The following is a 21,398-nucleotide window of genomic DNA, read 5'->3' as shown; positions in this document are numbered from 1 at the left end:
TAGAAGAGCTTTAGATTGTACTCATAAACAAAGCTTACCAATAAATGAGTTACCTTTCAAGGTCTGGGTATCTGCAAGATTTTGCCGAAAACATTGTGCATGAAATGCTTTCCCTTTAAACTACCAAATAAAAAACAATCTTAGCCCTTCTAAAATTGATGCTTAATCTTATTCTGTAATGGTTTAATGCAGATAAAAGGTGAACCAGGAGGACCTGCTAACTCAGATTGCCCCTCTACAAGAGAAATATGTTATAAACCCAGACTTACCTCTGAGCCCACCAAAAAGATTTGTTGATCAGTTCACAAAAAAGCTGCCTTTAGAAAAGGTTTAACACTATTACAGTAGAGGCGGAAAAGAGGTATATCCTACTAGGATAAATGTAATTATAGCTTCTTGTGCTCCACCACTGTTTTTCAAAAACCAGAATATTAAAACTGTAATAGCTATATATATGTATATATAGCTTGTGTAATAGTATGTATGCAGCAGGAAGTCAGAAAGACATGCTCTGATATTCTGGTGAAGGAGGCAAAATGTTTGATAAACTGAATTTGGACATGAGAACTCAGATTGTAAAGTGATGCGCACCTTCGAAATACCTTAGGTAGTTAGGAAGGATCCAGAAACTCTTGCATTTTAATCTCAGCCCTGCTACTACTTTCTGTGTAACTTTCAGAAAGTCACTTAACCTCCCTGGTTTAGTTTCCCTGTCTGTAAAATAGATCTAATAATACTCAATACTCATCTGTATCTTGTGTGGATTATTTACTTACTGTTCTGTTTGTTGTATATTGCTTTGAAAATGTAAAGTGCTAAGTACTATGTACCCTTTCAATTAAAATCTTGATGGAGGTAGTTCTCTCATGGTAAATTCACAGCTGCACAGAGGTCTTATACAAGATCTTGCACTCCACTTTATGGAAAGGAGAAAGAGAAATAGTTGCATGGAGGAGGGCATAAGGCCTGTGAAATATGGGCTCCCCGTACAAAGGGAACACACACCAGATCCAAATAAGATGGCATGGAGAGGGCTGTAGGGGCCTGGCCAAGGGAGTAACTACATGAATTCAGAGAACTGCAGGGGGAAGCAAGTATTATTCCAGCCTGAAATAGTGAGTGTGGAAGGTTTGTATTGCAGCATTACAACCTATCTCAGCGTTGTTGGGCTGAATTCTGTCCCATTCAGCTTCCACAGAGTCCAAATTTCACAATTAGGGCGTGCTGATGTGACTGAGGACAGTTCTATAAAAAGCAGTGTTTGATCAAGGAAATAATTATTTTAGATTAATTCACACTGAGTTAAGCATGTGTTGTAGAAATTTGGAAATTTCTCAGGTGTTTTACTTTCCATTGGAAATTAATTGTATACTCTAAAATATGATAAAATGAGGCAGTGATTGAAAAGGCACTGAAACTCCAAAGTAGGCATAGTGCATACAGTAGATCTCCATGACGTTTGTGGGCATTCAGAAGAATAAAATGCTCAAAATATATAGAAAAGGCCTTGGTATGTCCAATTTGGGGATCTGGAATGCACACCATACAAAAGTTACGGTTACAATGCTTACAAATAGAGGCATTTGAGTCACTGATTATGGATAGAAGCAAACTACAAAATATCGCTTCTAGAGTTACCTACCTTATAAGTCATGTGTGTTCTGAGAATGAGAGGTGTAAAACTTCTCAAAAGTATACTCAACATTGTGATATTATTGATTTGTTTCATATAGTTGCATTAACACCAGGTTAGCAAATAACAAAGCAAAACATGTTAACTGAACAATGTATACTTACTAACATAAAGGTAGTGCATGGTAAAATAAGATGAATACAATTCTTGATGCAAGTAGGTATGGACCAAATGCAATGAAGAATTGAAGGCAGTAGTCAGAAAAAGAAATTTAAGGTTTATTGTTTTATAGCTCTTATATCCATTAAAAGTTAGTAACACAGCAGGTGACTATGGGTAAGTGTAAACTGAATGTTTTGAAATAAATAGCAGTTGGGTGACCTGGGATGACAGGGCTGTAGACAAGGGTATGTGTTTGTCAATATAGCCTACATGTTTTACAGACTCCTCAGGGAACAGGGGAAGATACAATTTCACCTTTTCTGTGCCAAAACATTTTAATTATATCTTCTTCCAAGTACAGCGGTTCAGTAACCAAGGAGCTGACATTGATGCATGTGTTGATAAAGCTGCAAACATTCAAAATGAGATTAACAAAGATTTTGAGGAAAGGGTGACAGCTAATTTTGCACAGTATTCTGCATCTAATTCAGGTCAGTGTAATGATAGAATATTTTATAACTGTTGTGTCATCCAAAGGGACTTTTATGATGTTTTGTTTTTGTATTTGTGTGTATGAAAAGTAAAGTTCTAACATATCTTTCAAACAAGTTATAACTTTTTATTTAACATTAATTGGTTGTATCCATAAGCATTTTGAAAGAAGAAACTAGCATTTAGAAGTAATTTTATACATGAATCAACCTTCATCAGATAATCGTGTACTTTTGTCTAATTCACCTGGAAAATACTAACTTCAAGATGTGTAACAGAGCCAAACCAAATATTACAGAACCAAGTAATGTTGCTTAATACATGCAAGAAGATCGATCAGAGAAAGTAATATTAAGTGTATTTAAATAATCAAACTGTAGTTTATGTTGTGTGAGACCTTTTGAGAACATCTCAGTGTATTTCTGTTCTATTCTCTTTATTTGAAGGCAGCTGACATTCTTCTTTCACTTTTCTTTTTGTTTGTGAAATTTTCTTTTTTTTATCCACTCACTTCTCCATCTGCTTTCACTTTTGTTTGCTTGGGCCGTCTCTCATCCCAACTTGATAATGAGGAATGCGGTGTGACCCTGACCTCTATCAGCCCATTCATGACCTTCTGACTCCCCCACATAACCTTTGACCTTCTCTTTGACAGCTTGATTAATTACCCTGTGTTATGATTTATGAGTAAGTGCTATGTAAAAATAATAGACAACAGGTGGTCCTCTAAAAACTTTTTGTGGCATGTTTTCTTTTCCTGCCTAACTTGATGAGGTATTTTAAGTTGGGAACTTACTGGGACAATGTATATTTGGCAGTAACACAACATTTTTAGACACTTGGACACAGCACTGGAATCCAGGGAGCTAAGAGTTGAGGTGTAGCTGGAATGAAAATATTACAAAGTGTTAGCAGGGTGCAGTTGCCAAAATGCACATTGGGTGGAAACACAAAACGGAGTCAACTGACATTTCAGGCGTTTCAGTCTCAGGTCACGTCTTGAGAAAATTACTCAAATAATGGAGGGGGCATTTTTCAAGCTGAGCTGCATCTCCAACAGCTATGTTTACTTTAACGCTTCACTAGTGACTTCTGATTGGTTGTCATGACCTCATCCCACTGTTGCACCTAGGATGTTGTAACAGTGCCATATATGTATCCTTCTCATGAAAAAGATGAGAAATAAACAGAACATACATCTTTCAAAAAGATGAATGGACATTGCTATGTCCATTTTAACCATGAGCAGATTTAGTTTACAGACCTAAGCACTTTAAGTTGCATTTCCCTTGAGAATTAGTTTTGATCTTGTTGCAAACAGTGTAAATAGAATTCTGAACTTGAAAAATCAGATTGATAAAGCTTAGGAAAATGATCTCTTATAGATCCTTACTTACAGGCCGAAAAGATAGTTACGTAGGTCAAGGGATTCCACTCTAGCCTCTGACCTCTCTGGTCACATATGGCATTCCATTTTGGTGGATTAATATGCAGGGCTGAATGCTTTCAGCTCATTATTCATTTAGCCAGCCACAAGAGATTTGAAAAGATTCAGAATGTATCTCAAATATTTTAGATTGTCTTTGACCTTACTATTGCTGACTAACAGGGTAAATTAACTTGGATATAACTTCAGTTTCAAACATCTTGTGTAAAGTTCCAATAAAGGACAAAACTATCATCCCATTTCATAGTGCTGTATTTTAGTGACTAGTGCACTTCTGTATCTATATGTCTTTCATTGCCAAGCTTTCTTATTTATGATTTTTGTGCTTTCTAACACCTGTCTGCTTTCCTATTAGCAATCATCTGTTGGATAAATGATAAGTGAGCTATTATATATTGTAACTCTATTTATAGACTCAAAACTAGAGCTTGCATGCAGTGCTCTTTTACAATTCTTAAACCTCAGGGAGCAGTTAGTTGTATGGACTATGAGTTCTTAACTTACCTTTCTGAAGCAATAGTATTTGGGGAAATACCTATTAATATGCTGGAAATTTAAACCTACCTACTTTACTCTGATAGAGAAACTACAATTACCTCCATTGAACTAAAGGATGAAGTTTACTTTTATCAATATCTGTCTTGATTATCACATCTAGTCACAGATGTACTATGTAAACAAACTTGGAGTTAATTAACTACAACACATATATTTCTTCTCTCAGAGATATGGTAGTACATTAGGATTGGTTTGTAACAATCAGTTGAACTGTGGGGATTATTGTGTTTAGAGACATAAAAAAATTAGACCACTCTAATTACAAATGCTTAAAATGTAGCAGTTCACGAAGTATAACTTTGTAGTGTAAAATAACTTTTCAACAGCAGAGCAGTTTCTCCATTTGTATGCAGCAGATATATAGAAAAAAGCTACTTAGACGTTATACACATGAATGACATATCTAACTTTTTACAAATGAACACAGCCTTAAGAAATTCTCCTAGAAACATGTATTTATTTAATGAAAGACTTCATCATGTCCAGTATTTTAATAACACTACATATGCATCTAGGCTGAAAGCAAGATTAGTGTTTGCCTCTCTATTGATATTACAATAAATGCGGGTTACGCTTCTGAACAGGCTTTTTATAGAATATAATTTTAAATTGTAGTTGTCCATCTTTGTTAAACAGACATATTAATGATTTGTGATAAACTCTACCGTGTATTATTAGTAGTTGATAAAGAATATTTTCAGTTTTTTAAACTACACGAACTTCTGTTTGTTCAATTCTGCATTGACGTCAACATGTGTAATCCCATGGATATTTACAAGTCAGTGGAACATTTAGCTCTTTGTCTCTACTTATAATTTTCTGGTTGCACTTTTTTGTTTTAAATTTTAATAAGTGCATATCTTTATGAAGTTTGATACTGCACATGTGTGCTACTTATTATATAATTTTTCCAGATGTTGATGGATCCTAAGAAACATGTTGTTTTCATAGGTCAGCAGCATGAGGGAGGACTTTTACCTAAAAATGAGTATTCATTTTTGATGAAATAGGTTTGTACGGTGTAGTACAGCCTGATAGAGGTTAAATTCTGGTGCAGTTATAGATGCAACATTGTATATCCATATATTTTCATATGAGTGAGTATAGTATGTTAGCTCAAATTCTCTTGTTGATGCCATTGTTTATGTCTTATAATCACTTCAACCCGAGTTGTGAAAGAAAAATAGAAAATGCCGAATGAAAACATAACTTCTGATAAACAAAACAATATTAAAATAGAATCTTTATAACAGTAAGTTTTGAAATGGCAGAGTTTCTTGTTTGGCAGATTATGCTAAGACTTAATTATTGTAGTGTTGCTCTAAGGAAAAGGCTGTTTGAAAAAGTTAAAAAAAAATTAAAAATGTAAAGGGAGATATGTTATGCTGTTTAAAATCTAATTGATAAAAATCCTTTAATTGATTTATGTAGTAGTGAATTTAAAAATTGAATCATTTTTCATCTGTTGATGTCTCTGTGAAAAATTGACATTGTGTCCTCATAAAATTGGACAAATGACTCATGTAATTTTCAGTTACATAATCAATAACTTAGACAAATTCTGCTTCTTTGAAGATTTATGTGTCTGTTTTGTGGCCGGACTTTAGTGGACGTAGAGTTTCAAATTTCAGTAACACTTATAAAAACCACAATGAATACATGAATTTTGCATTTGGCTTTGTATAGAAAGCAAAAAGAATCAATACACAGAATGTCTGCACTCAAAAATGAACATATCAAGAAGATGGACAACAAACTAAAGCATTCTACACTGCAGGCTACAATCAACAAAGTACTTCATGTAGTTTGTTTTGAAAACTTCATCATTTCTTCCTACCATTTAGCATAGCACAAAAAGTGTACTTTCATATAACTCTCCTAATTCACTAATATTTTTACATAGGTTTACTAAAGCACTACTCTGTTTTGTCATGGGTTTATTTTAGATTTATAAACTTAAATTCATTTTAAACATTGAAGAACATATTTAATAGTAGTACAGTATTCTCTCTTCCTAATTATAATAATAATAATGTTGTAATTTATTTATTATTATAATATCCAGTTATGGGATAGCTGCATGTCAACGCTTCATGGTGGTTTCGTTTTTGTTGATTTTTCTGCAGGGTTTTTTTTTTTTTTAAATTCAATTCACTCAGAAGAGAGGGCAGGGAAGAAACATGACAGGAGACCACTTACTCATGGTACAGAATCTAGTGAGGAGGCAATTTTCTCTTTGGCCTATGGTGACCTTTTTTGACTATGTTCCTTACACCAGAGACAGTGCACTGAATGCCTCTATTTCACCCTGTTTAGCAGAGTGCAGCAGTGTCCTTCAACTTAGTTTTGGTGGGAGGAGAAGTTATAGCAGAAATTTGAGAAGGGCGTGAAAAGTTGTACAGACACAAGGAAGAGGGGTAGGAACTTCCTTCAAATGTGATTTTAATAACTAGTCGAGTGTGTCCAACTGTAGAAAATCACCAAGTGACAATCTGTCTACCTGACAGTGATCACAATACGTTACAAGATTTTTGAATAGCTATACAGATTAGAATAAAGCAAGACCAAATAAAGTATCTTTTGTTCGTGTAGATTTGGTTTACTTTGGTCAGCTAGGTATGTGGACTTGTTTGATCTTCTCACTTGGCCTGAATGTAAAATTAAAGTTTAACTAAAAAGGCAGTAATAATGTTGTTTTGATAGCTACTTAATACAAAATATGTATTATTTATTATTATAAAGTTGTTCTTTATTAAGGAGTGTTTTATTTTTTAATTGGAGCCCGTTTTGTTAACTGTTTGTCCTTCTTCTCTTCCCTCCCCACTTTTAAAATGCTTTATTCACAGAAATGTTACTATATTTCATTGATTGTCGGTATTTTAAACCTATTTTTAAATTACATAAAAACAAATAGCTGTTTCATTGAGAATTTATTTCTCTTACATAAATTTGTGTATTCTTCAACAGTTCCATTTCTTGAGGCACAAAAATATAGCACAGATGTTTAAAATCATAATCTCCTACACAGCATAATTCTTCTCTGGATTTGCAGAATACTATACATAACTTAATCCCAAAGAAGTTTTAGTGCAGTTTTAAAATGGTACTTAAAAGTCATTCTACCCTAACAGAGTTGACTTGTAAGCAGTATTGCTGAATCAGTGTTGATATTGATTCATGGTTACTGTTGCTATCAGTTTGTGCATCATATGCTGGTGGTCAGCTAGACAAAAGGTTGTTACTATTTTAAGCTGTGCTGAATTGTTTCCAGAGATTTTATTTGAAAGATATCCATTCTATTGTAAAAGTATTATTAGCTGGACATAAACTTTGTTAGTCATTATGTAGTGTTCTTATAATAATGTTTTGTTTTCAGTTCTAGTAGCTTTCTGATAAAATCATATAAAATAACGTAGTTATGAATAACACCAATACATTTTGAACATTGTTTTTAAAAGGTGAAACAGGCAGATCACGTGAATATAGATGTAGAGATATATGTATCCACACAGAGATACACATATCAATATATTTCCCCTTGATTACAGAAATAAAACCCCACAGGTTTCTTAAAATATTACTATAAAATAGTATACTTTTGTCCAATATGGAATCACTTTCATATATTTTTATTAAGAACCGTAAAATAAATTGAAAACAATTTCCAGATTGAAATCTTTCTGTTAATATTCTTTTATTTTGTCTTTTCCTGAAACAGGAAGGCTATGGAGTAATAGTACTGAATCCCAATGAGAACTATATTGAAGTGGAAAAGACAAAAGCCCAAGTACAGCTGTCCTCTGATAGCTCAGATGAACCTGCAGAAAAGAGAGAAAGAAAAGATAAAATCCAAAAAGAAACAAAGAAGCGACGTGACTTCTACGAAAAGTATCGGAACCCGCAGAAAGAAAAAGAAACTGTGCAGTTGTATATTAGAGTAAGTTTGTTTTAGTTTAATTTGCCCTTACTAAATACTAAATTATGTGCTGAAGTATTTTATATTTAGTATGCATATTTACATTAAAAATGGCTATGGGTTTTAAAAAATATATAGACACACTACTAACATGTTTTAAAGAGCTCATTTAAAGTGAGTGACTCTTTCTTGTATTGCTATTTTTTTGTCACGTATCGAATGGGAAGTTTTGGAAGAGCTGCAAATATTGCTTTCTGTTTTCAAAGAGGAACTTCAAATAAACCCCAAAGGAACATATTATGTGTTACAAACACTGATTTAAAGAAGACTTCGTAAAATGTTTTATAAGTAGATGTATACATAAGAAACACCTAATACAGCTTAGGTAACATATTAGCTACACAACATATCGTGCATGTATTTACAGCATTATGTTGTTGTCTTATACTTGGGAGGCAGTAGTTATAGCCTAATAATTTTTAATATATTACCTGCTGAATTAATAATGTATTGTGCAAAATACTGGTGTTCATCTTGTGTGGTAGCAGTTTTACCCTCTAATGTATTGTTTTCATATGAGCAGCCATCCATTGTATTTCCGCTAAGCTTCTGAAGGCAGATAAAGGGAGAGAGTTATTAATATCTTAATACATATTTAAGCTAGAATAGTTCAAGAATGGTGTAATGAGGAAACTCTGTCCCTTGCTCTTTTCTTACTCAGTGAACCTTTGCACTTTGTAATGCTAGCAGCATGGGATCGTTATAACAGTGCTACCCAAGGATTTCTAATTCTGCAGGGGGCACAAACAATATTATTTGCACTTTGACACATTCTCCTTCATATACATACTATGCATTATACATTCTAGACAGAGTCATGCAATTTTCAAGGCCCTTATTATGAAAGTTAGCATTTTTATTCAACAGTAAAACATGTCAGAAATGCCACAGTACGGTTAAAACAGTAAGAATTTGCATGCCATTCTGATGTGAAATAGAGAAACATCCAACAAAATAGGTGTTCGAATAATTTTAATTTTCAATATGTTCTTATTAATTGTGCTTTAGCTATAACAGTTTTACTACCTAGTTAAAAAATTTATACATTTGGCTTGTGAGAAGCATTAACAAACAAAAAATTATACGTTTTCAGGAAATAAACTATTTTCCTGAGTGTAGAAACAATAAGAACCTTTACAGATGTACGTAGAAAGTGACCAGAAGGGCACTGCTTTTTATGAACTGTACCAATCTGCCAACCAGCCAATCCCAGCCTTTGAGAGAGGCAGCCTTATTCACAAAGAGGCAGCATGCACTGGTTGGGCCAGTTATCAAGCCTTACCCCAGCAATCCAGTGCTAGTATTAGGACTAAAATTAGTTTTTAATGCAGTGATCCTTTCACATTTCTTTCCTGTCTATGGTATCTTTCTACTTGTGGCTATTTTGCCTGATAGAACACACAGAGTGGTTTCATGAATCCCTAAGAACATGTAAAATGCAAGTTTTTGCACTGTTCTCTTTATCCAGTGAAGACTTATTTCAAAGTTGAGTACTGAAATTCCCTTTTTTTATGCATGGAAAGTAACAACACAAGTCTTCATGTGCAGTGTACATTGTAGGCCCAGTTCTGTGCCTCTGAATTCACTGGGAGCAGGATAGACCAAAAGTATGCAAATGTCACCTGATGCTGTTGTCTCTGAAATCTGAAAGGTTACTTCACATTTTCATCAATAGGCACCAATGCAGAGTATTGTGAAATGAGATAAAAGCACCTCTGGATTGTTACATGCCTAAACAAACAATTTGAATTCACTTGCCTATCAACCTTGAAAAAAACTGAACAATTATTAGCAATAAAGAGCACCATTTATTCTATGGGATTTGGAGACCTCTAAAATACTACAGAGTGATGATGTACTTCTACAACACATCAAAACATTTTTTAGAAACCTTAATTAAGCCTTATATCACCTGTGTAGGCAGGTAAGCATTGTTATATCTATTTTGCCATTGGGTAAACTGTCACAGAGAGAGGCAAACTGTCACAGAGAGGGGAGATCCAAGATTAGTAAAGAAATAGGATTTTCTCATACTAGCCATGGTAAATAAGTTTACTGAAGTACAAACAGGTGTAAAAAGAAAAGACACATATCTGCTGTTGAAGGAAAATTTGTTTATGCCAAATGCATTGGCAAAATTGATGAAGAACTGTTAATTAGTGGGAATAGACAACCTCGGTTATGATCTCTGGGTCGCTTAGATCAGTGGTTTTCAATCTTTTTTCATTTGTGGACCCCTAAAAAATGTTGAGTGGAGGTGTGTACCCCTTTTGAAATTTTAAACACAGTCTGGGGATGCACTGTGGCCCACAGGTTGAAAACTACTATTCTGTGGTAACAACAACCTTTCGTGGACCTCTTATGGTACGTTTATACTACCCGCCAGATCGGCTGGTAGTGTTCGATGTATCAGGGATCGATTTATTGCGTCTCATCTGGACGCGATAAATCGATCCGCAAATCCGACACCCGTACTCCACCTCAGCAGGAGGAGTAAGTGGAGTCGACGAGGGAGCCGTGGAAGTCGACTCACCGCTGTGAGGACAGCCAGGTAAGTCGAACTAAGATACTTCGACTTCAGCTACGCTATTCGCGTAGCTGAAGTTGTGTATCTTAGTTCGAACCTCCCCTGCTAGTGTAGCCCAGGCCTTAGACATAGTTTGTGGACCCCATGGGGTCTGCGGACCACAGGTTGAAAACCACTGGCTTAGACCTACAGTGGCCTGATGAATAAGTGTTGGTTGAACAAATTAAAGCTGTCTTAGTGATGATTTAACTTACATAACCAGTATTTCTAAGATTTGGAAAAAAAAATTTCTTTGTTATTTGAGCTAGTTTCTTTCCCCACATCTTTTTAAAATGAACATTTCCTTCAAGTGTTTTCTAATTTTTATTTCAAATAATGCAAATATGCAAGATACACGGTATAAGTAAAAGCAGAGACCTAAACATTTAAGATTATCACAAAGTATCAAATATTTTACTTACCAGATGAATACAGATAGCATGACTAACCAGCAGATTGTGCACTACATTAAGAGTAGAGCATGAGAGATCAAAGTACTTATTGTTTCATGCTGTAAGTTTCCTTAACTATGAAATAATGTACTTGCTGGCATACATTATAGCTTGTTAAGGGGATTGATTTGGTCTGGGCAATAAACATCATGTCAGACATTATGGCAGGAAAACCTGCTTAATATGTTTTGTAATAAGACAGAATTTTTTGTTCTTGAAAACATCTGCCAACTGAATTCTAGAGTGAAGACAGAAAATGTCATCAATTTAGTAATAATCCTATAAATTTAGTTTCTTTTTCAGCAACACAAACCAAGGCAAAAACTCCCTGATGATCAGCATTGACTATAATACTTTGTAAAATGATGAAACAAAGACATTTTACTTTCATATAATGTGTTAATTAATGCATAGTGAATTTTAATATTCTTACTGATCAGATTTTAACAAGCATATTGCCAACAGATCATTTTTTAAAAGCATCTGTTTTTTAATGTGTTGGATTGAAAATTGAGTCAAATAGCTAAATATGTACATACATACTTTAAAAAAACATATTTCCACCCCCTGTGTATAGACTTAGTATTTTTCTTAGACCACCAGAGGCTGCTGCTGTACATATTGGCTAATGCTTCCCCCAGAAACTTAGTACCCTAGCTTTTGTTAATTGCTGAGCTAAACTCAGAATGTGTTGGCCCCTAGCACAGCCTTTACGTATGCAAATGGAATATAGGCTTAAATGTGACATTATCATTTCCTCCATCTCCCACTCCCTGCAGATTTCTACGCTGAAAGTGTCTGTTCTGTGTTGAAAGATGCTCATAAATGTAAATCAGTAGTCGGCCCATGCTAAATATCATACCCGACATAAGGACATATGCAGCCATGGATCATAAAACATTATTATAGGCTACATGGTGCACATACATACCCTTCACAACAGTATTACAATTTGTAGTGGGATTCTGTATTAATGATCCATCAATTAAATGATGCTTTGATGTAGCTTATTCTTTATTCATTATTTAGTATTTTTCTCCTTTTCTTAAAGAGTTTAAACTGACAAATATTCCATAATCAGTCAAACTATATTACCAAAGGAAGTAATATACATGTTCAGTAAATTTAAGCAAACTGATTTTTTCCATGGGCTTGGACAAGTAAAATAATATATACCAATATTTAGAATAAAAGTGATAAAAAGACATCAACTTTATTAAAATAAAGTAAACACTTCAATCACTACAAATGAATGCCAGCAGGCAGGAAACCCTTGCAGGTAATTAGGAAAGGGCATGCTATTGCTGCTCATCGTTCTATAAGAATGGCATCACACCTAACCAGCCACACATGCTTAACTGCTTTCCTAGATCGGGGTCTGAATCCCTCTGCCTTCCATCCTTTGCCAGGTATAAGAAGCAAGAAACACCATTCACTTATGTGGCCTGAAACGCTGTCTGCCAGGATGAGTAAGCCAAAAATGTGATGTCTTTAAAAATTATAGGAAAAGATATATTATTGCAGTGCAGTAATGTACAACAGTTACAAATGGAGAACATCTAATGCTCAGTGCAAAACTAATTTTATCCCAGCAGAAGAGAGACAGTGATGTGCAAGCGCAGGCAAGCAACTCCTGAGAGGTCAAGTGACTTGCCCAAGCTCACAAAAGTCTGTGGCAGAGCTAGGGCCCAGATCTCTTAAGTCCCACTCCAGTGTCTTAGCCAAAACCCCATCATTCATCTTTTATAAATGCTTATTTTCAGTGGGTTTTACTCCATGTAAAAGTGTGTGATTTTGGGGGAGGGAGCGTGTATTTTTAAAACAAATTAGATTAGTGATATTGTATTTAAATTTTAAAGCCCAAATACTCCCCTCCTCTTCAGTGAACCGTCTGCTACTTCTATTGGACAGCAAAGCCCTTCATTGAAAGGATTCGGAAGAAACTGATTATAAACTGTTGAAGTGTCTTTGTCCTCAGGTCAACCATTTAGGAACATTCAGCCTAAAGAGTTTAAAAGAAGAGAAAATGTATGTGAGTGTACAGACACAGATAACTTTCAGACTCCTACAATAATTTCTGTGTAACTGAAAAAGTTCATAGCAGTTCATTCTGTAGATACCAGGTTTATAAATATATTAAATAAATACTTAATCAAATTATGTATATTTTAAAAATTTAATAGTATTGAATCATTTATAAATTGGCTGTGTTGCACATACCATATCTATTGAAATTATGCTTTTTAATAAATATTGATATAGTAAAGGCTCGTTCCTACAGTGTGTATTGCATCTACTAATCTAGAATAGTTGCACTGGTCCTCTTTTCCCTAAGCAAGAGGGAGATCAGAAAAGCAGATTATCACAGGAGGAAGATTTTGCATCTCTGGGAGAGTGATACTGACTCCTTATTCTGCAGTACCCTCTCTTTTGTTCTGCATTTCACAAGTGCAGCTAATCAAAGAAGAGGAATAAATCAGGGCCATCCAGCTTTCCTGGCTATCAAACACTTCATTTCATGATACTGGCAAACCACGTATTGTTAGATCAGGCTCCTAAAATATGAGGCAAGCTGTATGAGCTTCCAAAGGAAAAATCAGCTTGCATCTCTACTCCCACCATGAGTTCGACAGTACTCCTGTTGTTCTAAAAAATCATCTACTCGTATAGGTCATCCAAGTCATCCTTCCTTTCCCTCAAGATTCAGGCTAAGTAAAACTGGGGACTTAGTGAGCCACTCATAAAGAAAACTGGCTCAGCAGAAAGCAGACCCACTCGTTCAAGACAAAGGTGAATAAAATTATTCAAACTTCTTACGTTCAGATAGTGCCGATCTTTGATTATAGAGCCATAGAAGTTGCAGACTGAAAAGGCCTCTTAGGTCATTAGTCCATCCCTCTGCCAGTGCAGATTGTTCACTACAGGTATTCTTTATCATTTATCCAATAGAATCAAAAGGGTAATATCCTTTCAATTAATATCCAAACCAAGAATAATAACTTTTCACTTTCCCCACACCCTAAACACAAACACACACATACTTCTATATATTTTGATTCTCAGTTTGTTGTGGAGTTGGAAAATCTGGCCAAAACAAAGATCTTAGTAGGAGGTCACAAGGAAACATCCACCCCTACAATAAACTTGAACTTCCTGCTCAGACTTTCTCAGCTGGGAACCAGTTAGCCATAACAATCTAGAGCTGCTTAATATAACTTGTCTCATGAGAAGTTAGCAACCTTGTAACTTTACTTTGAGTCATACACTAGTCTATACTTGCAATAGTGACTTGGTTGTCTTTGGGTTTGATTCTTTGGTTAGGCCAAGCTAGACTCAGCACAGGATCTGAGAGAGAGAGAGCACCTTTTTACAACCCCCAATTCTTCAATTCAAGGGCCAAATTGGACCCTGATGTAAATTAAAGCATCCTCAGACCTCCTTTAAGTTGTACCTGGCTGCCTATTGTCCTGAAAGGTCTTTTGGTAGCTGGAGATGGCTGGGGTGCAGAGGCATTCCAACATATCTCCCTATGCTAAGGACCGTAAGTGGGGTGTTGTACAGTGCCACTTGTGCTTGCATTGGGCACAGTTCTTGTAAAATATGGTTTTAAATAAAATAGCAAAGCAGTTCAACTTTGGTTGATTAATGGGGTTCAGGAACTCCTCCAGCCAGGACAATACCCACAGAACCCAAAACCTCAGTTCTTCTCTTCAGTCTTCAACAGTTTAAAAGTGCTCCTATGGGGATTCTTTGCCCTGAAAAGTCACTGGCAATTTAGGGTTCTTGTGTTAGTCTGGGTCATAGCCCTTTGCACTTCAACAAGGTAATGGTGTCCTGGCCCCTGCTATCTAGAAAAATGATCTCTTATCTATTTGTAACTTATCAGTTGATTAATCTAGGTGAAATCAGGTAGGGATGTGGACCATAAAGGAAGCAGCCTTCAGTTGCTTTTGGACGTATGTGAGATGGGTCAAAATATCTCCTACTTTCCATCAGCCATCTAAAGAACTGATCTACTTGAAAGTAAGATTTTAAATTCATAGGTATGAACCAGAAATAGTGAAGCTGCACATTTGTATAATTGATCCCAGTCATAGTATGGGCATGTCTTTGGGCACTAGGATAATGACAGCTTGCATAGAAGTGGCTCCTTGGGCTAGTCGTTACTCTTGCTTTTGAGCCATAGGTTGTCTCAGGAGTGAGAACTTGTGCACCAGTAATTAAACCAACATCTTCAAGTCTTTTTTCACTTAAGCTGCAGGTTGAAAAGATTTGCCCCAGTTCCTCCTCAACATCTCTCTGGGATGGGGACATTAACAGACACAAATCTGACAAGATGGGGAATGTGTGTTTTGGCCACCATATGACGCAGTATTGATGAATCCAAGAGAGGTCACTTGGAGATCATAGCAATTTGAATTTCTTTCTGCCACTTTGTCCATCACCTGATGGGAAAGCTGTGAGAAGCCTAGATACTATGCTGATTGGCATTTTGAAAATACCTGGCTAGAGATCAAATGAATAGTGTGACTGTGATTTGCCTATATCAACAACTGGGAGGAAGCAGATCAAGGAGCAGGAGCAGCTCCAATACCTTCTTCTGGACCTAGAGAAATCTTCTCAACTTTCAGACATTCAGATTGCAGGATTGTTAAACTCTATAGTGGATTATCTGAGACACAGCCAGATACAAGATCCACTGCTAAAGAAGAATTATCGGTAGTTAGCGTTCCTTATATTCTGACAGAAGTGATGGACTCCCTAAATGGGACCTAATGGCACATTAAAAACTAAAGTCGTAATCTTATTGTCCAGGTAACTCAGAGGAGGGTCCTGCCATTTGTTTTTTTGTTCTTTTTCTATTCTGGACAGGGTGCTTTTGAAAATAATGAGGTCTGAGGCAAAGGTCAGCTCAGTTATTTTTGAACTGTACAAGGCAGATGGGTTTAGCAAGGAGCACAGGAGCGTATGGTTGGTGTAACAAATAAGGGTGGGGGTGCTCTACCTGGGAGCACTCACAAGCAATTTTGTTGGTTAGGATTTGTCCTGAAGGCTCCAGCTGCTGTGCAACCCCTTCCTCCAGTCCCCAAGTGCACCTTCAGATGCCTAGGGCATAATCTAGTTCCAAATAGGGTCAAATCTGAACTGATCTGTAGAAAAATGGGCAGTCCCATTACCAAAACTTTTAAATGACCACCCATAAATCCTTCACACTTACACCATGTTTTTTAAGTTGAACCACCCAGTAGTCGTCATTATTGAAAATTACTTTTGGCCTTATAGTGCTGTGTTGTGAACTTCTGACGTTTGGTGATTGCCACTTAAAATTCAGCAGTTCTAGGTCACAAGAAATCATCTAAATATATGAGGAAAACAGTTTTAATCTGAATTTACTCTGCTGTGAAAAACTTTGATTGGGGGTTGTGATTTACTGGAGTCCGTCTCCAGACGTAAGCACTGTTCATTTGTCATGCCAGAACTATTTTAAATTGAGGGATTCAGATATAGAAATGGATTTCTAGGAAACAAATATACCATATTTCTTAGAGATGCTGAAAAATCACTCTTTCTAATCAAATATTATTTATTTTTAAAAAATTAGAGGGGCTGGATAGTAGGTATCATGGCTGTGCCCTTGGCATTTGGAGGATGATAGCATTTGTTCAGTGGTAAGCAAAGAATGAATGCAAGCTTCCTGAGAACAGATGCACATGCTACAGTAAATTCCAGGATGTCAACAACCCCACCCCCACACCCCATTTTCATAAAATGTGCCACAGAAAACAAAGTGCAAAACTGAAAAAGGTACATTTCATTTGAAAACAAATTTCAGCTTTTGGACCATAGGAATTGTCATAACAGGTCAGACCAGTGGTCCATCCAGTCCAATAACCAGGATTCAACAGTGGACATTATCAAATGCGTAAGAGGGAAGTGCAGGAAACCCTGAAGTGGGCAATTATAGAATCACCTGCCAAGAGGGAAAGAGTCTTCCTAACCATTTCCGTTAGAGGTTGGCTTGTAACTTGAATCATAGGGGTTTATATCCCTTCTAATTTTTTTTATTGTGTAATCCTTACTAATTAACTCTGGAGGTTCTCATCATTCAACTTTTTTTTTTAAATCATTGGTCTCCTTCAGAAAGAGATTTAACTTGTCAGTCTGCTTATTGCTGCCGCTGTTGAGGAGAAAGGCCTTTATAAAAGACCTATGTGTTATATTGAGCTGTAAAGGAAAAAAAGACTTGAACTCAGTTCTGACCCTGCCTTAGTGAATTCCATAGCTGGTCACCCTTCACCAAAAATACCTTGTCCTCAGTGGCAGAGCTTTGGCCTGGGTACTGTCAACTTCTTTGTCTTGTGGATCTTAGTATTCTTAATGTTGTGTGGAGAAAGAAGCAGTTTTAAAGGTAGTCTGGCCCTTGCCCATTGAGGCCTTGAAGATGAGGAATTTAAATTGGATCTGGTAATGAATGGGGAGACAGGGCAGTCTGCAGAGCACAAGGCTGATATGCTCTCATCTACCTATTCTCTCAAGAGACATATCACTGTGTTTTAGACCAGCTGCAGATATTCATATTTGCTCTGAGGTCTTTTTCTCCACTTTTTAGCTTGCATTCCTTGTTAAGCATACAAGGAACACTAAACAGAGGCCTGGAGTCTATCAAGGGAAAACTTAAGGCTTCTTTGTTCCTGTTTTAATTTAAAATGTCTACCTATTCAATTGTTGTTGCTAGTGATTGCATCACTTTCATGGGCCCCCATTATACAGTTTTTTTAAGCTCCTCTGACAGAAATGGTGATCAGTTAGTTTACATTCAGTATAACCCCAGTGAAATGCTTGTCAGTTCACTCCCACCATGTCTTCTTAAAACTCAAATAGTATAGGCAGTTTTCTGATACTCTGCTGCATTATCATGACTAAAATTATATCACAGGATTCTGGACAGTGGGTATTATAAATTACTATGTCATCACCACTTGGACAAAACAGGACAACCAAAGGCTACATGTGTAATTTAACACACAGCACTATGGCAATTACCTAATCAGTGCGGGTGGTTTCCTGAATAGTTAATCATTCTACTTTTTTTCTGTGCCGCAATATCGACATCCAACAAAATGAAATAATTCAGGATTTAAACAAACTATGTCTTTCCAGGCCTCTCCCACTGCAGAATTCTCAGTGTCCCTGTTTTTTTCTTTCATTCAAAACAAATAAAATAAAATTCTGAATTGGATCCACAATGCTTCATGTCCCTTAAAGTGGGAGGGATCAGTGGCAGCTTCTCTTTCCAAACTGGAGGAATGTCTTGCAACCATACTTCTCTAGAACTTCAATTTTAACATTTAACGCTCTCTCTTTTTGGTCATTTCTTGCAATGTAGACTTTTTATCAATCTAAACTGAAATATATTTTCTTCATAATAAAACAAACATTTGAATTTTCTGAGATTAAATTATTTTAGTGAGTTTTCCAATAGATGGCACTGCTGGGAATGAAACCACTGGGTGAGCTAATGCAGCTCTAGTTCCTAACAGAATAGTTGGGACTTTTAACAGTTTATAGTTTTTACAGGAAAACAGTATTCATCACAAGTTTGGGAATGCTTGGTGCCATTGGCAAAAGTGCAAATATACCAAATAGGTTGCTCAAGAAGTGTGGAAGGACTCTGCTACTAAAGCTTTTGTCAAATATATGTGGTGGTGCTTCTGTTAGTGATAATCTATCGGAACAATTAAACAGTTAGAGATGGGGATTGCGCATCAAGATAGAATGGAGCCCAGTTGCTTTTCTAGTTGAGAGAGCATATAACAGCAATGGCTCTCCATTTGGTGTCAGAATATGCTGAACTATTTTGAAGTACAGTACATTCAAACACTGTGTCAAAATTTTACATTGTAATTTAATTGATTAATCAAAATTCTGCTCTAAATTCTTAAGCTGTGACTCTAAAGATCACAAAGTTGTATTAATCTAATACTTTAGCTTTAAATGTGTGTCTCTGGAGTTAGGAACTGAATAGGGTAGTGTCCTGTTCCAAAAAGCATATTTTAAAACTTCTGGTTTTGTACAGTGTCAAAGTATTTTGTGTTGCTCTAAAATGTTTGAAACTATTTTTGATCAGTTATTGGTATAATAGGAAAACAAAAGCAAAATGGATTACATATTTTGTTATAATTATTCATTAAGTACTTGGGGGTCTGGAACTTGGGATAAGAGAGAGCCAGATTGTGGAAGGAGGCAAGAAGGAGGGAATGCAGAAGAGAGTTTGCAGACAGGACTACAGCAATCTGCAGGATCTGCAAATGACCATACCATCCCCTAATTAATCAAAGTCCCAATTTCTGAGAATTCTGAGCCTCTTTTGAAACTCTGGCTAACAATTTCCTCCTTTCGCATAGACTTTGGTATCCAGTCATGTACTAGAGCCAAAGAAAGACAAGGGGCAGTCATGCAGAAGATATGCAAGGGAGTTGCTAGGGTTCAAAGGCAACCCTGCCCCAGTATGTTTCAACAGCTCCAGAAGCCAGTAAAACTCCATGACTTGGAGGGGATTTTTTATGTGCAATAATGCCTAGGGGTCCTAATCATAGACTAATCATAGACTAGGGACCCATTGTGCTAGGCACTATACGATCACATCATAAAAACAGTTCTTGCCCCATGCATTTACAATATAAGTACACCTCTACCTCGATATAACGCTGTCCTTGGGAGCCAAAAAATCTTACCGCATTAGAGGTGAAACCGTGTTATATTGAACTTGCTTTGATCCACTGGAGTGCACAGCCCTCCCCCCCCCGGAGCACTGCTTTACCGTGTTATATCCAAATTTGTGTTATATCAGGTGGTGTTATATCGAAGTAGCAGTGTATAAGACGTGAGAGAACAAATGGATACAATGAACAGATGGCAGCACAAGGTGATGAGACAAAACTGGTCAGCATGAGAAGCAACGGTCACCAGCTGCCTAATAACCATTGATGAATTTTTTGTAGGCATTGCATAGAAAGAAGTTTTAAAGTGGGATTTTAAGAACTATTTTCACAGAAGACCTCTTGAAATGTAAAGAAAGGATTAAATGAAATGCAGCTAGATAAACACTATAAAATTGACAGCCTCCATCACCTATAGATCTCACAATGCATTATTTGGGAGGTAGCATTAGCTATTTACACAAGAGGATGCACTGGAACGAGGTTTATTCAGCCAATGTCTCAGGCTTCCAGCACATCACCCAAACAGAATAAATCAGAAAATCTGCTAATTCACTCCATCTCAACAGGCATAAATGAGATGGCTGTGTGGATGTTTATGGGAAACTCCTTAAATGCATGAGATGTGGCTAGGCAGAAAGCATGAAGGTGTTTGTTGAAAACTTAACAAATAAGCAATGAAGGCTAGCACCATTGACTTCATGGAATTTAGTGGTCAGTTTCTCAGTAGCATATGAAAGAGGATGAGTAGGGAAAAGAGCAGGCCCAGATTAACCAATATGCAGGGCATTGTGAGGGGCACTCCTGCATGATGTGGCTAGAGCCAACAGGCCAGAGAGGGGAGCTGGGCCAGCCTGACAGGACAGGAGTCACGGCAGGGTGGGCTTGGTCTCCAATCCCCCCCTCCCCTGGGCTTTCCACTCCCCAGGGACAGCAACTGACATCCTTCCCTCCTCCCCCCACCCCAGGGCTTTTCACTACCCTGAGACAGGACCTGACTCTCCTGAAGGTTCCCAGTTCCCTGGGCTGGGTCCCTAAGCCCCCTTGAACAGGAAAGGTGAGGGGGTCCAAATTGCCACAGCGCATAGGGCTCCAGCATTTTTAAATCTGGTATTGGCAAAGGGCTTTAAAAACAAAGATGAGTAGTTTGTGTTTGTGATGGAGAAGAGGGAACCAGTGGAGTGACACAAAGAGGATTGAACTCCAAGGAAAAGGCAGGAAGCCAACTGCCTCATACTGTTTCTTCTTTGGCCTGCATGGCTGCCTGCCCTCGGTATCTCTCATTTGCTCCTGTTCTCTGTGTTGATATACAATTGTATATATCTGGTCTCATGGACAATGCAAGTTCAGCCTCTAAAGAAAGGCCTGGAAGACATTGCTATTTGGATGTGG

At 36.8% G+C, this 21,398-nt stretch overlaps 1 protein-coding gene across 1 annotated transcript in view; it reads left to right on the top strand.

Annotated features, from left to right (window-relative positions):
* FAM172A (family with sequence similarity 172 member A) overlaps positions 1 to 21,398 on the top strand; it is a 340,598-nt gene that overhangs the window by 158,535 nt on the left and 160,665 nt on the right. The window contains 1 exon segment of the mRNA XM_045022184.1: positions 8,011 to 8,229. Within this exon segment, the coding sequence (XP_044878119.1) occupies positions 8,011 to 8,229 (219 nt within the window).

The sequence above is a fragment of the Mauremys mutica genome, chromosome 6 (assembly GCF_020497125.1).
Source record: "Mauremys mutica isolate MM-2020 ecotype Southern chromosome 6, ASM2049712v1, whole genome shotgun sequence".
NCBI classification, from domain to species: Eukaryota; Metazoa; Chordata; order Testudines; family Geoemydidae; genus Mauremys; species Mauremys mutica.
Note: the sequence above shows the minus strand (reverse complement) of the source record. Positions and strands in the feature narration are given on the sequence as shown.